At 43.2% G+C, this 16,592-nt stretch overlaps 1 protein-coding gene across 3 annotated transcripts in view; it reads right to left on the bottom strand.

Moving 5' to 3' along the window:
• Positions 1-16,592, bottom strand: part of LOC122778223 (glutamate receptor 3) — an 80,296-nt gene that overhangs the window by 53,736 nt on the left and 9,968 nt on the right. For all 3 annotated transcript variants that reach the window (XM_044039861.1, XM_044039862.1, XM_044039863.1), the window contains exon 3: positions 1,369-1,608. In XM_044039861.1, coding sequence (XP_043895796.1) covers positions 1,369-1,608 — 240 coding nt within the window. The remainder of the gene's footprint in view (positions 1-1,368; positions 1,609-16,592) is intronic.

The following is a 16,592-nucleotide window of genomic DNA, read 5'->3' as shown; positions in this document are numbered from 1 at the left end:
TCAGCACGGGGCGTTGCGGCACAGGGAATTGTCTGTGCACAGGTACCAGACTGTAAATCACACACACCTGCTGTTGCCTTAATTGCTGGACTGAATTGGTGTTTTATTCGCTCCCGTTTCTCCACCACTTTTTGCCCTCTACCACTGTTTTTACTCTTCCGAATATAAATCTGGTTTTCATCGCTCTTTTGCTCTCTACCACCTCGTGTAACAGGCTCTTTCCCCTCACACCGCCCCAGACGTCATCGCCGCACAGACGGGAAAGGCAAAGCAGAGGAATGGGGGCGATGGCTACACCGCACTGGTTGTGCTGAAGGACGTGAGGGTTGCAAGCTTCTGCAGGGAAGATCCAACGAGTGTTCTAGTCAGCGTGACCCTAATTAACCACACATTATCTGCAGGCTGTGTGGAGGATTAAGGCCCTCCGTTCTGCAGCCGACAGGCCTGGAGACCCAAAGACAGTGGACTCTGCGCTACAACACACTTCATATTCTGCCTTGAAGCAGGACAGAGAGAGGAGGGGGGCGAAGAGCCGGACCATAGTGGAGAGCACACTGCAGAGAAGACAGGTTGCTCGGAGCATATCTGTAGGTCAGGACCTTCCTATAATGAGCAAATAAACACAGCAAAGCCAAGCTGCTATGTGCAGAGCGGGAGGAATATGTAGCCACCCCATTTGGCAGCCCCACAAATAAGAAGACATATTGTCTCTTTGCCTGTCACATGTTGAACACATCCTTCCTGTCTGTCCAGGTGTTGTTAGAGTAAACTGGTGTTTCTGTGGGAGGATTGGAGATCATCATTCTGTTGCGAGATAATGAGCTCATTTTCTCATTTGACATCAGAAATCCAAGAAAGGAGCGCTACACCATGTTGACAGGTCATCACACACACACACACACACACAGCAAACTGCTGCATTAAACCAGCGTGTATTATCAACCATAGGAAATCCAATCTTAGAACCTCAAACAACAACAACAAAAAAAAAAAAAAACCCCACATAGATGAGACACAATCATCAGCCACCACAGGCAGACAGGGACTCAGACTTCCACGGAAAACATTTCAGCAGCAGCTGTGACATACCTCATTTCAGATGAAAGATGAGCCAATATCAACAACATGATTAAACAGAAGATTAACTGACACAAACCAGCCAACTGCAAGAATAAGATATGCCGTTTCCTTAAATGTTATTACAAGTATTACGAGCTGATAGTGAATATATTTTACATTTACACTACACAAAAACTACTGTATGAAATAGTGCGGCGTTAACGATACAAGCATTTATTGGGCTTTCCTAAAACACCACATGGTAATTCCGCGATCACTGGAACATTTCCCCCGTGAGCTGTCACGTACCTCGGTCCGTGTCGTAGAGGTAGACGAACTTCTGCCACTTGTAGTGAGAGAGCAGGCTGAGGACGGCCCCCCGGAGGGCGGGGCGCATCTGGATGACAAACTGCACCTCGTTATCGGTGGGGTAACTGGGCGTGACGAAGGAGGTGTGCAGGGCGCCACAGAAGGAGGTCAAGGTGTTCATGGACTTCCTGTCGTAGAATCCGAAGATGGCGTACACTCCGCGGGAAAACTGGGAGCAAACTGCGGGGACATCAGGAGGGGAGAAGATGTTAGTCAGCCAGAATATACAGTATGTATTCACAAAAGTATGCCTCATCACTTCAGGCGGCCGTTTGACCCACCGCTAATGACCAATTATAGGTGAGACTAAATGACCCGCTCTGACAGCATGACCAGGGAAATAAAATAACGCATGTATTATTGATTTGCATTTCTTTCTTTGTCTTTTTTTAATCTGTACCAAAACTTGACATTTGCATTTGGCACTAATAACAGATCATTTTACACAACACCAGAGCTGAGATAAGTAAATGAGTTGACTAACAGAAACACTATTCAGTATCCTTCAATTTGTGATACAATTAAACGCAACCTCGCGTCTGCTTCTCTTTGTCTTTCGTGACAGAAACTGTCAAACTGTGAACTATACTGATAATTATCTTGCGACGCATATTTACCCCCATTTCACACTTCTCATATTTGAGTGAAGAGAAATCTTCCATGTCTTGCAAATCGAGAGGAAAAAAAACAAACTGACGTTGGTTTTATCAAATCATGGGATTGAGAATAAAAAGCCTTTGCGTAATTAATCATGATATTTACACAGTGGCATCTCATTTTGTGAAGAAAAAGATTCACGACAACAAAACACTCAAACAGGAAGTCAAATGAATCTAGTATCAAGGTTGTCAGCGAGAATCCTGCAGGTTTGTTTGTGTGTTTGCATCGGTGGGAAAGTGGCGGGCCGATAGAAGCATCACGGTGTTCAACAAAGGTCTGCGGCTCCCACCAGTTATCGCTCAGTTCCCTCATCCACAGCGATCGTCTCACTGCAGTGCTCACAGTCGAGCTATGAGCTACCGCCGTCACTTTTCTACCTCCTACGAAAGAGCTGCAAAAGACGACTCTTTCTGCCTCCAGTAAAAAAAAGAAAAGAAAAAGTGAATTTCCACCGCTGTTTCACTTTTAGTGACCTCGTGTTGTTCAGTGCGCACAGTCTTTGTTGATGCCATAAAACAGCTGCTCGGATGAAAAATGGTACGGAAAGAAGACGAGGCCCCTCCCAAAGACAGAGCAACATGATTAAACAGAGGATTAACTGACACAAAGACTCAGGGAGGTTAAAAAAAATCAATAACAACTCCGTAATAGAAGCCATTTTATTTTCTTAAGCACGCATATCTTTGACTTTTCTTAACTGAATGTTTCCTCTTGTTTGTGTATTCCCCGTGCGCTCTAGAGGGACGCTGTAAGTTGTCAGGTTGGTGTGACTTCCATTCAGGCATAAGCCATTAATGTGCAAACTAATATTCAGAGCAACAGGTGTGTTTTGCTTTTATTACCCTATCATGAATGGCTGTGCACTTATTCTGATTGACTCTCAAGTGTCCCCGCTGGGTAATCAAGCATTCCTAACATCGGTAAACACTGTGAATATCCCAGTACAATGCGTCGGCTGACATGAAGGTGGGCTCTATCCGACGGCTTTGTTGAACAAATGATCCTGATTGGTTGACACATTTCCATTCAAGTAGTATGCTGGCAAACATCAGACATGGACTGAGCACAGAGACGTTTACCAAACTGAAAAAATAAATTCTTTATCCGTCCTAATCAAGCACAAAATGCAATCACACACCCTCACGCACACTCAATAACCACGTCTTTCTTTCTCTCTGCTACAGTATGTGTAAAACCCTTGTGACGCTCAAATGACACATATTCGGGTCTTAAGCACAATTGCTGAGCGAGTGATAGATCTAGTCACTGCAGGGATTTGCCTCCAGCTTTTTAATTCTTTCTCGCTCCCTATCTGTCCTGGTACAGACACCTCTCCTACGGTATAAGCATCCATCCTCAGCGGCACACACACACACACACACACACACACGAGCGGGTGCAGCAATACAAGCACATGTACGCACACACACACACGTAACACCGCCTCTTGATAAGTGAATCAACAGATGGACAGCAGTATTGTGGCTAAGTGCCGCAGGTTGAATGGTGCAATGTCCCTCACTGAATGGGAGACAGTGGGAGTTCCAGACCTCATTGAGGCCCAGTTTTCTCTTCACTTTCTCTTAATTTGGGCCAGTACTGACACAGAAGTGATCCTGAGGGAACAGATCTGGCAGCCTCTTTCTCTCTGCTCGGCTGTCCTCTGCTTATTAGGTTGAGCTTAGTGTAAGCTCATCCGTCAATAGCAGATATGTCCACCTTCCCGTCCAAATACCCACCCACATTTGTGATAACAGTGTCACTGCGCTCCCTAACCTTTTCATGTTTGCCACACTATTGTACTGATAGGTTTCCCATGAGGCCTGGAGTTTCTCCGGTTTCCTCCCACAGTCCAAAAACATGTGGATTTGGGGATTAGGCAAATTGGACTGTAGGTTAAAAGGATGTCTCTATGTGGCCCTGTGATGGACTGGCGTCCAGGGTGTGCCTCATGTTTTGCCCCATGTCATCACCCCCGTGACCCTCATGTGGAGGATAAAGCAGTGGAAGATGAGCGAGTGAGCGACGTTTCCCATCAAAAGAGGTCCAATAGCAGCAATATTCATAGTTTTTCCCCAGGGAACTGAGGTCTTATAAGAATGTTCTAGACCAAGAGTGACCTGTTCTATTGGGGGGGGGCACTCACCTTCTACTCTAACGGCACCAGATCTGCCAGCATTGTGTAACTCTGCCCCTCAGAGCTTTCTGCCTCCAGAACTGCACACTCCTGAGTCTGTGTCCTCACGAGCATCATTTGTGACAGGTTATTCACAGCCACATTCAGTACATCGCTCTCTCTCTTGCAGAGAATACATGAATATACATATATATATATATATATATATATATATATATATATATAGATATATATCTATATATATATATATATATATAGATATATATCTATATATATATATATATATAGATATATATATATATATACACATGCATTGCCACCAACTGCAGGTCGTTGTTAATGCATCATGCATGTGGTTAAGAGTGCCTGTATACACTACATACAATTAACGGAAGCGGTGTTATTGATTTTCAGTGGTGCCACAGGCTGTGCAGTGCATAAACCTCTGGCCAATCTCCATGGTCTGAGGATAACAAGCCACACCACAGGTCTCAAGTGTCTTAAGCTGCTGAAGGTGTTCATAATGGTGGCATAGTAAATCTGAACTTGGAATTAAACGTGCGGTTTATCGCGTTTGATTTAACAAATGTGTCACCGCAGCAGTAAAGGTGCAGGCTATCCTCTGCAATTATAATTTTCCAATTAAGCGATGTGAGAAAACAGCAGTGAACAGTTTGCCGCTTCACCCAGGGCCAAGCAAAAACAAACAAACAAGTACCGGCTCTTTCAAAGGACCCGCAGTCATCACCTAATTTCTTCTTTTTTTCGCTCTTTTCTTAAACATACAAATAAAGGCAACTTTAATCAAAGAGCACCTCACAAAGCGATCAATGTGTGGTTTAAAATCAGTCAATTTCATTCCTTATGCTAATCCCTAATTAATCCTCACGCATCCAGTGATGGACTCAGAGTGTCTGAAAAGTTGCACATATACAGGAGACGGTTAAGTTACTATTCAAAACACAGTAGAAACTACACACAAAAAAAGACAAACCTGTCACAGTATTCTGCAGAAAATACTGTTAGAAAAAGTTAAATCAAGTAAAAGTTAGTACAAGTATATCCATACTCATATGGAATGGAATTATAGAATACAAGGTATACAGTATATGTATTCCTCCCCTCACTTTGTTGCAGTACTGACTCCCTCCTCCTTCCTCACATCTCACATCACTGTCTGCCTGCACTCTCCTTCTCCTCTATCCTCACCACTCTATTTGACCTCGCCTTTTGTTGCCTGTCTTTTGCCTGGGCCATCTGGTCATCCCCCAAAGCATATATCCTCTTCAAGCATGGCAGTATCTCTCTCCACCTGAATGCCCCTCTCTCTTTTCTCCTTCTCTTCTCAGATTGTTTCCCCTGTAATGTTGCCCCGCTCCATCAGTGAAGCAGAGATTGGTGTTGGACTTGAGTTGAGAGGGGGAAAAAAAAGAATAAAGGTACTGTACAGGGAAAAGAGAAATACCCCGACCACAGACGGACCCTCGCTCCCTCAAACTGAAATAATTGTCCCACTGTAGACGGTCGAAATAACGCAAGCAGTTAATACAGTGTGCAAGTGTCACCTCAGGTTTCAGCGATGTGAATTCACTCACACAGTCCTCACACCGCCATGTGCACGCGCGTCGTTATTAGAGGAGCTTGAATGAGGAGTCGTTACCCACACAAAGATAATTCTCTCTCATCAGCTCCTTCTCTTTTATTTGTCTGCAAATTCACTTTCATCTTTCTTCTTCTTCTTCTTCTTCTGCAGTTAACGTGCCGCCTCCTCCTCCCCCTCCCACTCCCTGCTGCAGGGGACCATGCATCCCATCTCCAGTTCACTGGTCAAACACACACACAGCGTGCCGCCCTCGTTCCCTGCTATAATCAGGACACTCGGCAGTGCTACGGGGATGTTACATTTCTGATGCATCACTTGAGATGGCTGGCCTGGAATGCTAGTGCAGAGGAATATGTGGTTTCCTGCAGGGAAACTAGGATCATTTTTTTATTTATTTATTTTAAAAGAAAGGGGAAAAAAGAAAGAAAGAAGAAGAAGAAGAAAAAAAAAAACACTTTTACTCTGAGTATTTAGATTTCTGCTCTTTTGCGGCCCATGAGCCATAGCCTTGCACAGCCTGGGGGAGGGGGCCGTGAACTGTAAATGTCAATGATGATTGTATCTCTTTAGCTGTTCTTCTCTCTCTTTTTTTTTTCCACAAAAACGCACATCCTCGCTTTCTCTCTGTGGCTCAGTTGTTTTTTCCTGTCAGCCACTTGTCCTCCATTTCTTGCCTGTCTCCCCGTCTCCTTCTCCCTCTGGTCTTCATTGATCCTCTTGCACGGTGCCCACCTCTCTCTCTCTCTCTCCCTCTCCCTCTCTTTCCCCAGTTTTCAGCAGTCGACTTCAAAACTGGCCTGTCCTGCTCTGAAGAAGGGATGCTGTCAGGAGGAGAGCGCTCAAACACGCCCCGGGGTTGCATCAGCTTTTGTCATATAGAGAAATGTGAAGTGCTTCAAACTGTTACGTGCAACGGCAGAACCAGACTTAAGATCACCTTAACGTCAGTGGCCCTGTGAAATGTTAAAAGGAAGCTGGAATGCATCCACAAATATAGTCTAATGTGTTTGCACTTTGGATTATCTGCTGGTTCTGGATGGCACCAGTGCACACGTATAGTACATAACAGATTTAATTCAATACCACTGCAGTTCTCATTTTCAGTGGGCACGACGTGACGATCGCGTTATCCTTCTATGAAATGTTAAATGCAATGTTTCCAGGAATATGTAATTAAAACATCAAGACGCCCTTCTGATGTTACATGGGGACAGAAACTCATAATGCACTCATTTTTTTTTTTAATTAAGTCTCACCTGCATTTTGTCATAATAATGTTTAGTAAAATTGGAAAACCGTTAGAATATTGTGACATCTATTTAAGCTAGCCCAGGCAGTTGCGGCACAAATTATAATTCAACAATTAATTAGTAATTCAGTTTATTAAAGTAAAATGTATAGTTGGACAGTGTAGGTGTATGGCAGATGATAACATGTACAAAATAGCTCTGTTTTTAGAATTTCTCTCCTCTTCCTTCTCCTTGTGTTCCACCTGCCGGATTGGGAATCTCCAACAAGAAGTACCTTATCTTCAACAAAGTACAAGCGATCCACTAGTGACTTCAGGGGGGATCTGTGTGTGTGTGTGTGTGTGTGTGTGTGTGTGTGTGTGTGTTCATGCACATGCATGTGTGTTTGACTGCTAGGGTGTGATGATGGATGATAGGGCGCCTGCAAATGCTCCATCACGGCAGCCTGTTAGCCTGGAGCTCACACATCCAGTGAACATGACAAAGACAGGTTTCTAACTTCCTTAGTACCTGTGCTCAATTTCTATTTGAAAAATAGCATTTTCATAGCAGTTGATGCCGACCTGCACACTGTACTTACTTCAGGACCGTTTAAAGCTGAACTATTCTACAATAAGTGAAGCCGTAGATAAAGCAAGCCTAATCTTTTGTTTACAACAGAACATAAATGTATAGTCCATGCGTTTGTGTCTTGGACAGATGGAAAACTTGTCAAATATAAGGAGGAACCTCACGCGGCAATTCAATGTGTGCGATTTTTGACAAGTTTCTTATTCACAGTTACAGTTTTGATCCAAATGTAAGGTGAGAAATAACAGCAGGTTCATTTTCTGGTAAAGATGGACACGATTCATTAGATTCACCAGTGAAAAGTACATGGGGAGACTCTGCCGCACATATTTTTAATATAACACATGAAGCCCACCACATGGCACAGGAATTATGATGGGAGTCATTTGCGAGAATGGGCAAACTAAAATGTTGTGCTGTAAGAATGCATTGGATAAGCACTTATTACATAACACAGGGATTAAGTTTTAATTCATTTTCTAATTTGTGTTAAAAGGACGCCACTCACTGGCTAAGTGAAAACATTTAAGTATTCTGATCAAAGTTTCACATTTTACTTTAAACGGAATGAATGGAATACTAATGGCAAATGTATAAATTCTAGCCTACACAAACATACCAATGAATTTCTGTCTACATAAACCACTGCCCCCACACTGCACCCGAGTGTTTTCAGACGGAGGTTCAGGGAATGACTCAGTATTAAAATGTCACCGGAAATCTGCTCAGTAAGCAGAAATAACAGAATTAAAAGCTGACAAATCACATCTGAATTATGTGACATGAATCACGGGCGAGGATTATGTGCAAACCAACGATTGTGTGCACATCATTGCATACAATCATTTGGAACAGTTTTTTAGAGGTGAGTAAATGAACAGGGTTATAATGTACAAGAGCACGGAGACACTGCTACATAACGATGGGTTTAATGAAGCTGTGTTGCACCTATTAGGATTTAAAAAAAAAAAAACATGTAATGTTATACACTCAGTGTTAATGCTGAATGAAATGCTATTTTTGTTTTTTTCATTCTCATTCAAACACAGCTCATATAACACTGAAATCAGGGCGAGCTAGTTGTGAATTACATATTACATGTTGCAAGTGAAATGAGATTAGATTAGAATAAATAAAATTAGAGTGGACTTTATCGACCCCACACTGGGGAAATATACTTAACTAATGAAACAATTAGCTAAAATTACAACAACACAGCACTGAGTCCTATCCATTGGTCTGAAGTGAACGTGGCATTAAAAACCTACAGAATATTAAAAATATCTGACACGGCTGCGAATGGAGCTGTGACGATGAAGAAATGACCCTAAGGGCCAGAGCTGAGGACAGACGTGGCCCCACAAATCACTTGCTTCTCCATCACTGGACGTCATTAAATATTCCTCTCTCCTCTTGTTTTTCTCTGCAGCCCTTCACCCATCAGCCCTTTCTCCTCTCCGTCTGCCATTTTGATGATATAGACTTGTACCTGCGAGAGGCTGGTGAGGAATCCTCGAGGGAGTCGATGACTCTCGACTCCGTCTCCCTCTGACAGATACTTTCGCCTGCGAGGTCTTACCATCATGCCTTTGTTTGGCCACAGTGCGACAGACAGGCAGAGAGCACTTTGCAGGTCAAACAGACCATCATGTCACTGAGGACTTGAACATGCGCCGCTCCTCCTTATTGTCATGGAAATGCCCTTTGTTTGACAAACAAGAGTCATTATACAGAGCAAAAGAGCAGAGGGTGTGAACAAGAATGGCGTGGAAATGTTCAATACGGCAGCCATTTTGGAAGTACAGATAACAGTGTTGTGATGTCAGCCAAGAGACCGGACGGTTTGCTGAATAATTCAGGGGAAATCAGTTTGACAGGACTCGACCAATACATGCGCAAATCTCACTTTGCATGCCCGCCGGTCGGCTGCATACCATCTCCTCGACACATGTAATTAAGGACTATCTATGCATGCTGATAACAGACTTAAAACCCTTGGCCTTTGCTTCACCTCGAGAGCAGTGCCACGGAATCCCAGCCCATCACGCTGAACAAATAACAACCTCTTCCACCGCAGGCTCGTACAGTCCACCATTTGCTGCAATGCAGAGGTGAGAAGAGCGCCGTAGAACGTGACTTCTCCTCACAAAGATTCCCTCACCTTCAAAAAAATATGGGGGAACGCTACGGAGCAACGGCAGCTGCTAATCACTGACCATTTGAGTATGGCTGTATGCATTTTTTAAGGGGGATTCAGCAGAGTATGAAACATGTAAGGCTTATGATATTCTGTAATTGGATTTCCCAGAAAGCCGGTGACAAAGTCCCTCACACACCACTAATCCTCCCAATCAGCACTGCAGGCCTAAATCATGCTTTCCTCTGCAGAGGATGGGAAGCCAAATGAAGCGTGAAGCGACAGGAACAATGCAGGGATTGCAAAATAGAGATGAGTGTGTGGATTGTGCCACGACTGCATGAGGAGAAACGGCCACAGAGAGCGGGGGGGTAACATGTCCCAGCACTCACGACCCAACACACCCACGATCTCCGCGCTGGGAGAGGGATGATTTAGAGAGGGCAGAACTGGGGGAGACATGTGGGGAGTTCAGCATGTCAGAGCACAACAGCAAACGCTCAGACTGCAGCTGTCAGAAGTGGTCTGGACTCTGTGCTCACAACAAACTAAACAGATTAGCTTTGCTGAATCGCAGAGAAACAGTTCACTTGAGGACTCTGTGACGGATACATTTCCGAAATGAAGGAAACAAGAAAACACAGCTCCGTCAAAAAGATCATTATTGTTATTTATTTTTAAATGCTTCTAGAGGATTTGCCTGGAGTATAGGAGAGCTGACTTCACCAGGGTAAAGATTTGTGGCGAGATCTCAGGTATAGAGTGCTCCACTTGACTGACTTGTTTTGAATCCAATTCTACCCAGCAGGGGAAATAACTGGCAGCTGAAAACTTCCCCTTTTCGTGTTCTTATTTGGATCCTTGGGATAAGGGGGTGTAAATAAATAAGTCAAAAAAAAGACTTTTCTGGATGTCTGGTAGGCGCATGTATTTTTCTATCAATGTCAAAAAATGTGAGTGCACTCTCCTCAATACTGTGTAGCAATTCTATGCACTCTTCAGTCACATTTGTAAAAACTAGTTTGCATTGTGTCATTTCCTTTTCCCCTCACAAAAAAAAAAACAACACAGCAAGAAGTCTGGAAATCTCCATATTGCAGTTAGAGTGCAAACCACCTGAGTTTAATGCTTCCTGACTGGTCGTTTCTGTCCTTTAGGGCAATTTGCGATCTCTGCGCCTCATGTACGACTTATGCACACGTGCAAAGACGAGAGAGTGCCACGCGGAGACACCAAGAGGAGGAGAATACCTGCCACTCTCACGGGGTCTGCGTACGCTAACCCTTTGCCCTCAATATCGTTAATCAAATTACAATTCATATCCTACAGTGGTAACACAAAACAAGACATTTGCACTGATCATAGGACTGAATATTACAACAGCACAGTGTTTAGGACCAGTCTCTCGCAGCTCTTTACCTGGAGAATATTTGAAAAAAGTCAATGAGGACAGGAAATGGGACGAGTAATTTAACCTTGAAGAGATCACTTTAAGAATTGCCTTAATCCAGATCTGGTTAAGTATGTAGAGCCCAGCACCAGTTTTCATCTTATTAGTGCCCTTGCTGAGACAGTGCTCCGTCCCTGCATGATAATGCTCAAGGTAGCTGAGAGCAAGAAGAGAGAGAGAGAGAGGGAGAGGGAGAGATGGAAAACATAGGGCTATGACTATGAGTGAGCCGTGACCCTATATATTCCAGGGGATGTCATACAACCCCTTCAAATATTACTACTTACTGATATTACTTTTCTAAAGCAAATTTCTCTCCAAAGAACAATAAAAGGTTTTCACCAAAGAGCTTCACTTAATGCCACTTCACGTCAGAAGAAGAAGAAGCAGGAAAAGAGGAGAGCACAAAGTTTTTCTTGCATTAGATGAAAAGATAAAAGAAGTGCTCCACTCTATTTTCAATTGTCTGCACACACGCCTATAATGTAGAGTGGTGGCACTAGAGTTTTTAAAATACCAGTCACAACAAACTGACTATAGGCAAACAAATGTTATATTGTCCCTTCCCCCCAACTACCTAAATGTAATGTTTTATTTGTTGTGTATAGATTACTGCCATGGTATAAAACAATGTGGACAAATTCAGTTTAATCCACTCCACAGACCAGACTATTGGCAGTCAATGCTGAATTATTCTTTTTTCAAATAAGTAGCCCACATAAAACGGTTTACTAGATTAAATGACATGTTCATGGCTCTGGTCAATGGATGAACATGAGGCAGAGCACGAAACACCATCTCTCAACATGGGTTCAAGAACAATAAGAACCACATTTAGACAATCAAATACAAGCCATTAGGGGTGTGACACAAGATCCTGCATGATCAAACTATTACAGGATTTCTCCTCCAGTAACAATTTGTCTTGCTATGTTTATTTAAAAATTATTCTTCCCCTCCCTTATCTGCTGATCCACAGCATTACGGATAATGTGGGAAGTATATGGACCCCAGGCAAGATTTTGGCCTGCAAACTAGATTTATTCGGCCCGTCACGTGAAGTGTCGGAGCAAGGGGAGTATGTCTGATATGCTGAGACATAAAATGAGATGATGCTCAGGGTCTGTGGAGAGCTACATAAAGCTATTGCAAATATAGACAAAAAAGAAAACAAGGATATGTTGCCCAACCCTGCTGTAGCTGATACAGTTATAATGTCTGGAGAGAAGCCAGTCAATTGAGTTTAGGCCAAAACCTTTTACAATGCTACAGTGAAAGAATACTTTTCATGTTTACTTAAAGTCAGTGTTAAAGGAATACTTAGCTCTGTATTACTAGAATAGGGCTAGTGTTTTTGAGTTGAGAAACATCTTTATTCTTGTCTTCGTTACGTGCCCACCAGTGACACTTGGTCCTGTTAGCCTAACTGTTAGCAAAGATGGCGGACACTGTTTACATTCTGGGAATGAGTTCCCGTCAGACACTCGTCTTGATCTCATGAGCCCAATCTTTTTGTTTCATCTTGTCACTACTCCAACAAGTCATACAAGCTTTGATGATAAATAAACACATGTGTGTTGCACCTGTAATGTTGAAAATAATGACACAAGAAGCATGACTGCTACAAAACTGCAACAGGGAACGTGCACAACTCCCCTGTATGCCAGCTAATAACAGAATGTCCTATGGGGCATGCTTTACTGCTACGTGCTACAGTATATGCTTTACTCTGGGAAAAGGCCCTCAAATTGGGAGTGAAATGTTCACAGACTTTTGCAGCATACCCAAAGTCTATCCACTTCCACTTTAGGAACGGGACTCGTTCATTATAGTCGGAGTAGAAGTGGGAGCACAACAATTGTGACTTCTCTGTGCCCTTGACATATCACAGAAAGGGATTTGACTAAGTGCAACTGTCCCTTTAGTAAAGGTGGGTGATACGAGGAAATTAGATTGTGAAGGATTAGAGCAGGGGTGTCAAACTCATTTTTGTTCAGGGGCCCACATACAGCACAATTTGATCTCAAGGGGGCCGGACCAGTAAAAATAGTAAAATAATAGCATAATAACATAATGAACAACAAGAACCCCTTTGTTTTTTCTCCTTTGTTTTACATTTAATGAAATATCTTGAGAAATATAAGTGCAATTTCAAAAATATCATGCCTAAATTTACTATTTACACAGCACACTGATCTATAAAGGCACAAACATTTAGTCACGGGTATCTGGAGCATTTGACATTACGTTTAGGTTAGTGTGAAATTTTAACAAATTCATCTTGTGGGCCGGATTGGACCCTCTGGCGGGCCGGTTCTGGCCCCCGTGCCGTATGTTTGACACCCCTGGATTAGAGCATGTTGACGATCGGAGAGAGGCAGAGAGATTATCCAGATTTCTGCTGGCTGGTCTTTCCAGCTCAATGCTCCCTTCTGGAAAGGGTAACCAGAACAAGTACGGCGGGCACAACTCGACTGTCTTTCTGAAGTTAGTTAGTTAGACAGCATCTTGTTAGCTACTAACCAGTTAGTTAGACATTAGTCAGTTAGAAGTTAGGTTGTAAAACCGACAAGTCGTACAGGTTCTGATGATAGATAGATCTACCAAGGCGCATACGAAGGCGATAGATAACAAAACATGGCTTTGACGATGCACCTTAAAGGCACTTTAAAGGCAACGGTGCTTTGATACCAATTACAACAATGAACAGATAAATAGAATGAAAGACAAATAGCTTTGCCTGCTAGAAAGTTCTACAGAGATCGTAGTGCCGCCTACAGGACATCAGTTTCTTTGAGAGAAATGGCGATCAACCAAACACAGAAAGTTTGGTTGATTTGAGCGTAGCAGGAAGCCATGGCTGTTCAAATCTAAAAGGACACTCTCACTGTCTCACTGTCCATGCTCCCCACGGACACACCTCATTTCATCATGGCGGCCCGTCAAACACGACACATGGTGGACTAACTGGTGAGGGAGTCAGAACTGAACTCAACATTGTGATGCCTCTTTATCTGTGACGATGCACACGCACACACACACACATTCATACAAACATGACTGTCGCAGTAAGGACTGCTCAAAACACGCACTAACTCTGCGTTACAGCACCCGTTAGTGTGTCGCGATGTAATAATGTTGTTCCACTTATTGTGCGCACAAGATAAAAAGAGAAGTTAAGTTCTCGTTTGTTCTGTCACTGGGGATTTTTTCCCTTTGATTTTTTTTGTGTGTGTGTAACAGGTGTTCAAGGTTCTGTCTATTTAAAAATGCAATGTATGGTTTCATTCATCTCCCTGCTCTTTTTCACTCAATCAAACACACACACAATACGCACGTTCTACCAACATCAAACAGGAGTTTAACAATACAATTTCTCAAAGAAAGAATCAATTATTTTGGGGGACAAGCCCCAACGGTTTAGACAGCAAAGAGCTGAGTTTCATTTTCCCTTAACCACACATCATGTACGTTTTATTTTAATGGTAAGTTAATGTGAACGTGCATTTGGCCACTTTCCATTCCACAGCCATCGGTCTGGTGTTGAACGTGTTCAGCTCGATCCCCCAAAAACACATGCACAGACAACATTTAGCTCTCATCAGTTCGGCATAGCAGGTAGTAGAGATAAAGTGAAAGGCACTGTATCTAACGGCAGTCGAGTTCACATCACACACACACACATGCACACAGAAACTCCGTGCCACTCTCTTCCACGACTCCCTTCTCTCATAAACATAGCTAAGCCACTGAAATCTTCCAAGTCCTTTGTCATCATATTCTGGCGGTTGCAGGCTGCAAAGGGCACCAGCATCTGAGAGAAGCTTTCTATTGAGGCCTTTCAAATGGAATCACTCCAAAACGGCCTTTTCATTCTGCAGCTGCGATGGATTAGCTCTGTCATGGGTCCAGATGAGGTTTGCCTTCCTGATCTGCACACCACACCGTGGAAAATAAAACCATGCCACTGAGATAAAGAAGGCAGGAAAATAAAATTAAGGGACAGGAACTGTGCCAGTGGCCAGCCAATGGTCGATGATAGAACACTTCAATATTTCATCGCACAGTCATGCATGGACACACAAACATTAACAGCAGCATGGGAGCAACCACCCACAGGTCTTACGTAGCCATGTGTGAAATGGCAAGAGCCACACAACAGCATTCTCCGAATTAACCATTGGGGGGAGAAACAGAGGAGGAGCATGGTTGAGTAAGCACATCGTGTTCACTTCATTCTCACTCATGGGGATAGTGAGCACTATGGACAGGGGAACCACGGTAGGAAGCATGTAAAGTGAGACCACGCCACTGTGTTCTATTTAAATTGATTTCTCTTTTACACCAATAAAAACATCTTGGAACACTTTTCCCAAAATGAAAGGACAACAAATCAAAGAAGCCTGGAGCTTTATTGTTGCCCACAACCAAACTCATTATAGGCATGCATCACTACAGCGCCCACAGGCAACGAATTTGGGCAAAATCTCTATCTAAATGCAAAGGGGCAGAGCCATAACTGCACTTTCAGTGGAAAATACACTTTGCAGCAAAATAAGATTTGGCACACTTTATGGCTAAGATTTCATACCAACTCCTTTCCCATCTAAGTCCAGTGTGTTCTGATATGACACCATCAGTTTATCCGACTATAGCACTTGAATATATCAAATGTATTCACTAAAATTAAAATTTGGAAAGCTTAGAAAATGATAAGAACACTTACCTCCATATAATTTCACATTTACTGTAAACAGGGATCGCTCTCCTCAGATGACTGAGGCCCTTTAAGTTTAACTTTTTCCTCTCAGTAGCGTACTTCTGGGGACACTTCAGCCCCCATAGCAGCCACAGAGTGGACACTCGTCACTATCATGTTGCTGTCTGAGGTAAAACCACTGCACTAAATATCTGCGACAGATGCAGGCAGCAACGGACCAGAACGCAGAGGGAGTCAGAGGAGGACAGGCTCAGGAAAACACTCATTTCCAACAACACAAATGTGTGCCACTGCACCACATTCACAAATTCAGTAAGTTCAAGCATGTACGAGTATGCGTATTATGTCAAACACCTGTCGTCTCTGCTGTTACAGACCTTTTGACTCACTCTCCAAATCATTCCCAGCACGTATTACTTCTGGCCATTCGATAATCTGCTCTTGATGGCGTTCATGCACGTTTCATGCGTTCACCGACTGTGGATTAACAACATGCGTTACGGTGACAACAAAACTGAAGCGATTTAAGTGGACCTAGTTTTGGCGAGATATTTCTGTTTCAGTGTCACGAGCGGTTCAACAGTTCCAACATGTCATCAGCCGACCGTGCTCTGACATCGCTGAGGTCTTCACTCTC

The sequence above is a fragment of the Solea senegalensis genome, linkage group LG12, assembly GCF_019176455.1.
Source record: "Solea senegalensis isolate Sse05_10M linkage group LG12, IFAPA_SoseM_1, whole genome shotgun sequence".
NCBI classification, from domain to species: domain Eukaryota; kingdom Metazoa; phylum Chordata; class Actinopteri; order Pleuronectiformes; family Soleidae; genus Solea; species Solea senegalensis.
The sequence above is the reverse complement of the archived record's forward strand: the minus strand, read 5'-3'. Positions and strand labels throughout refer to the sequence as shown.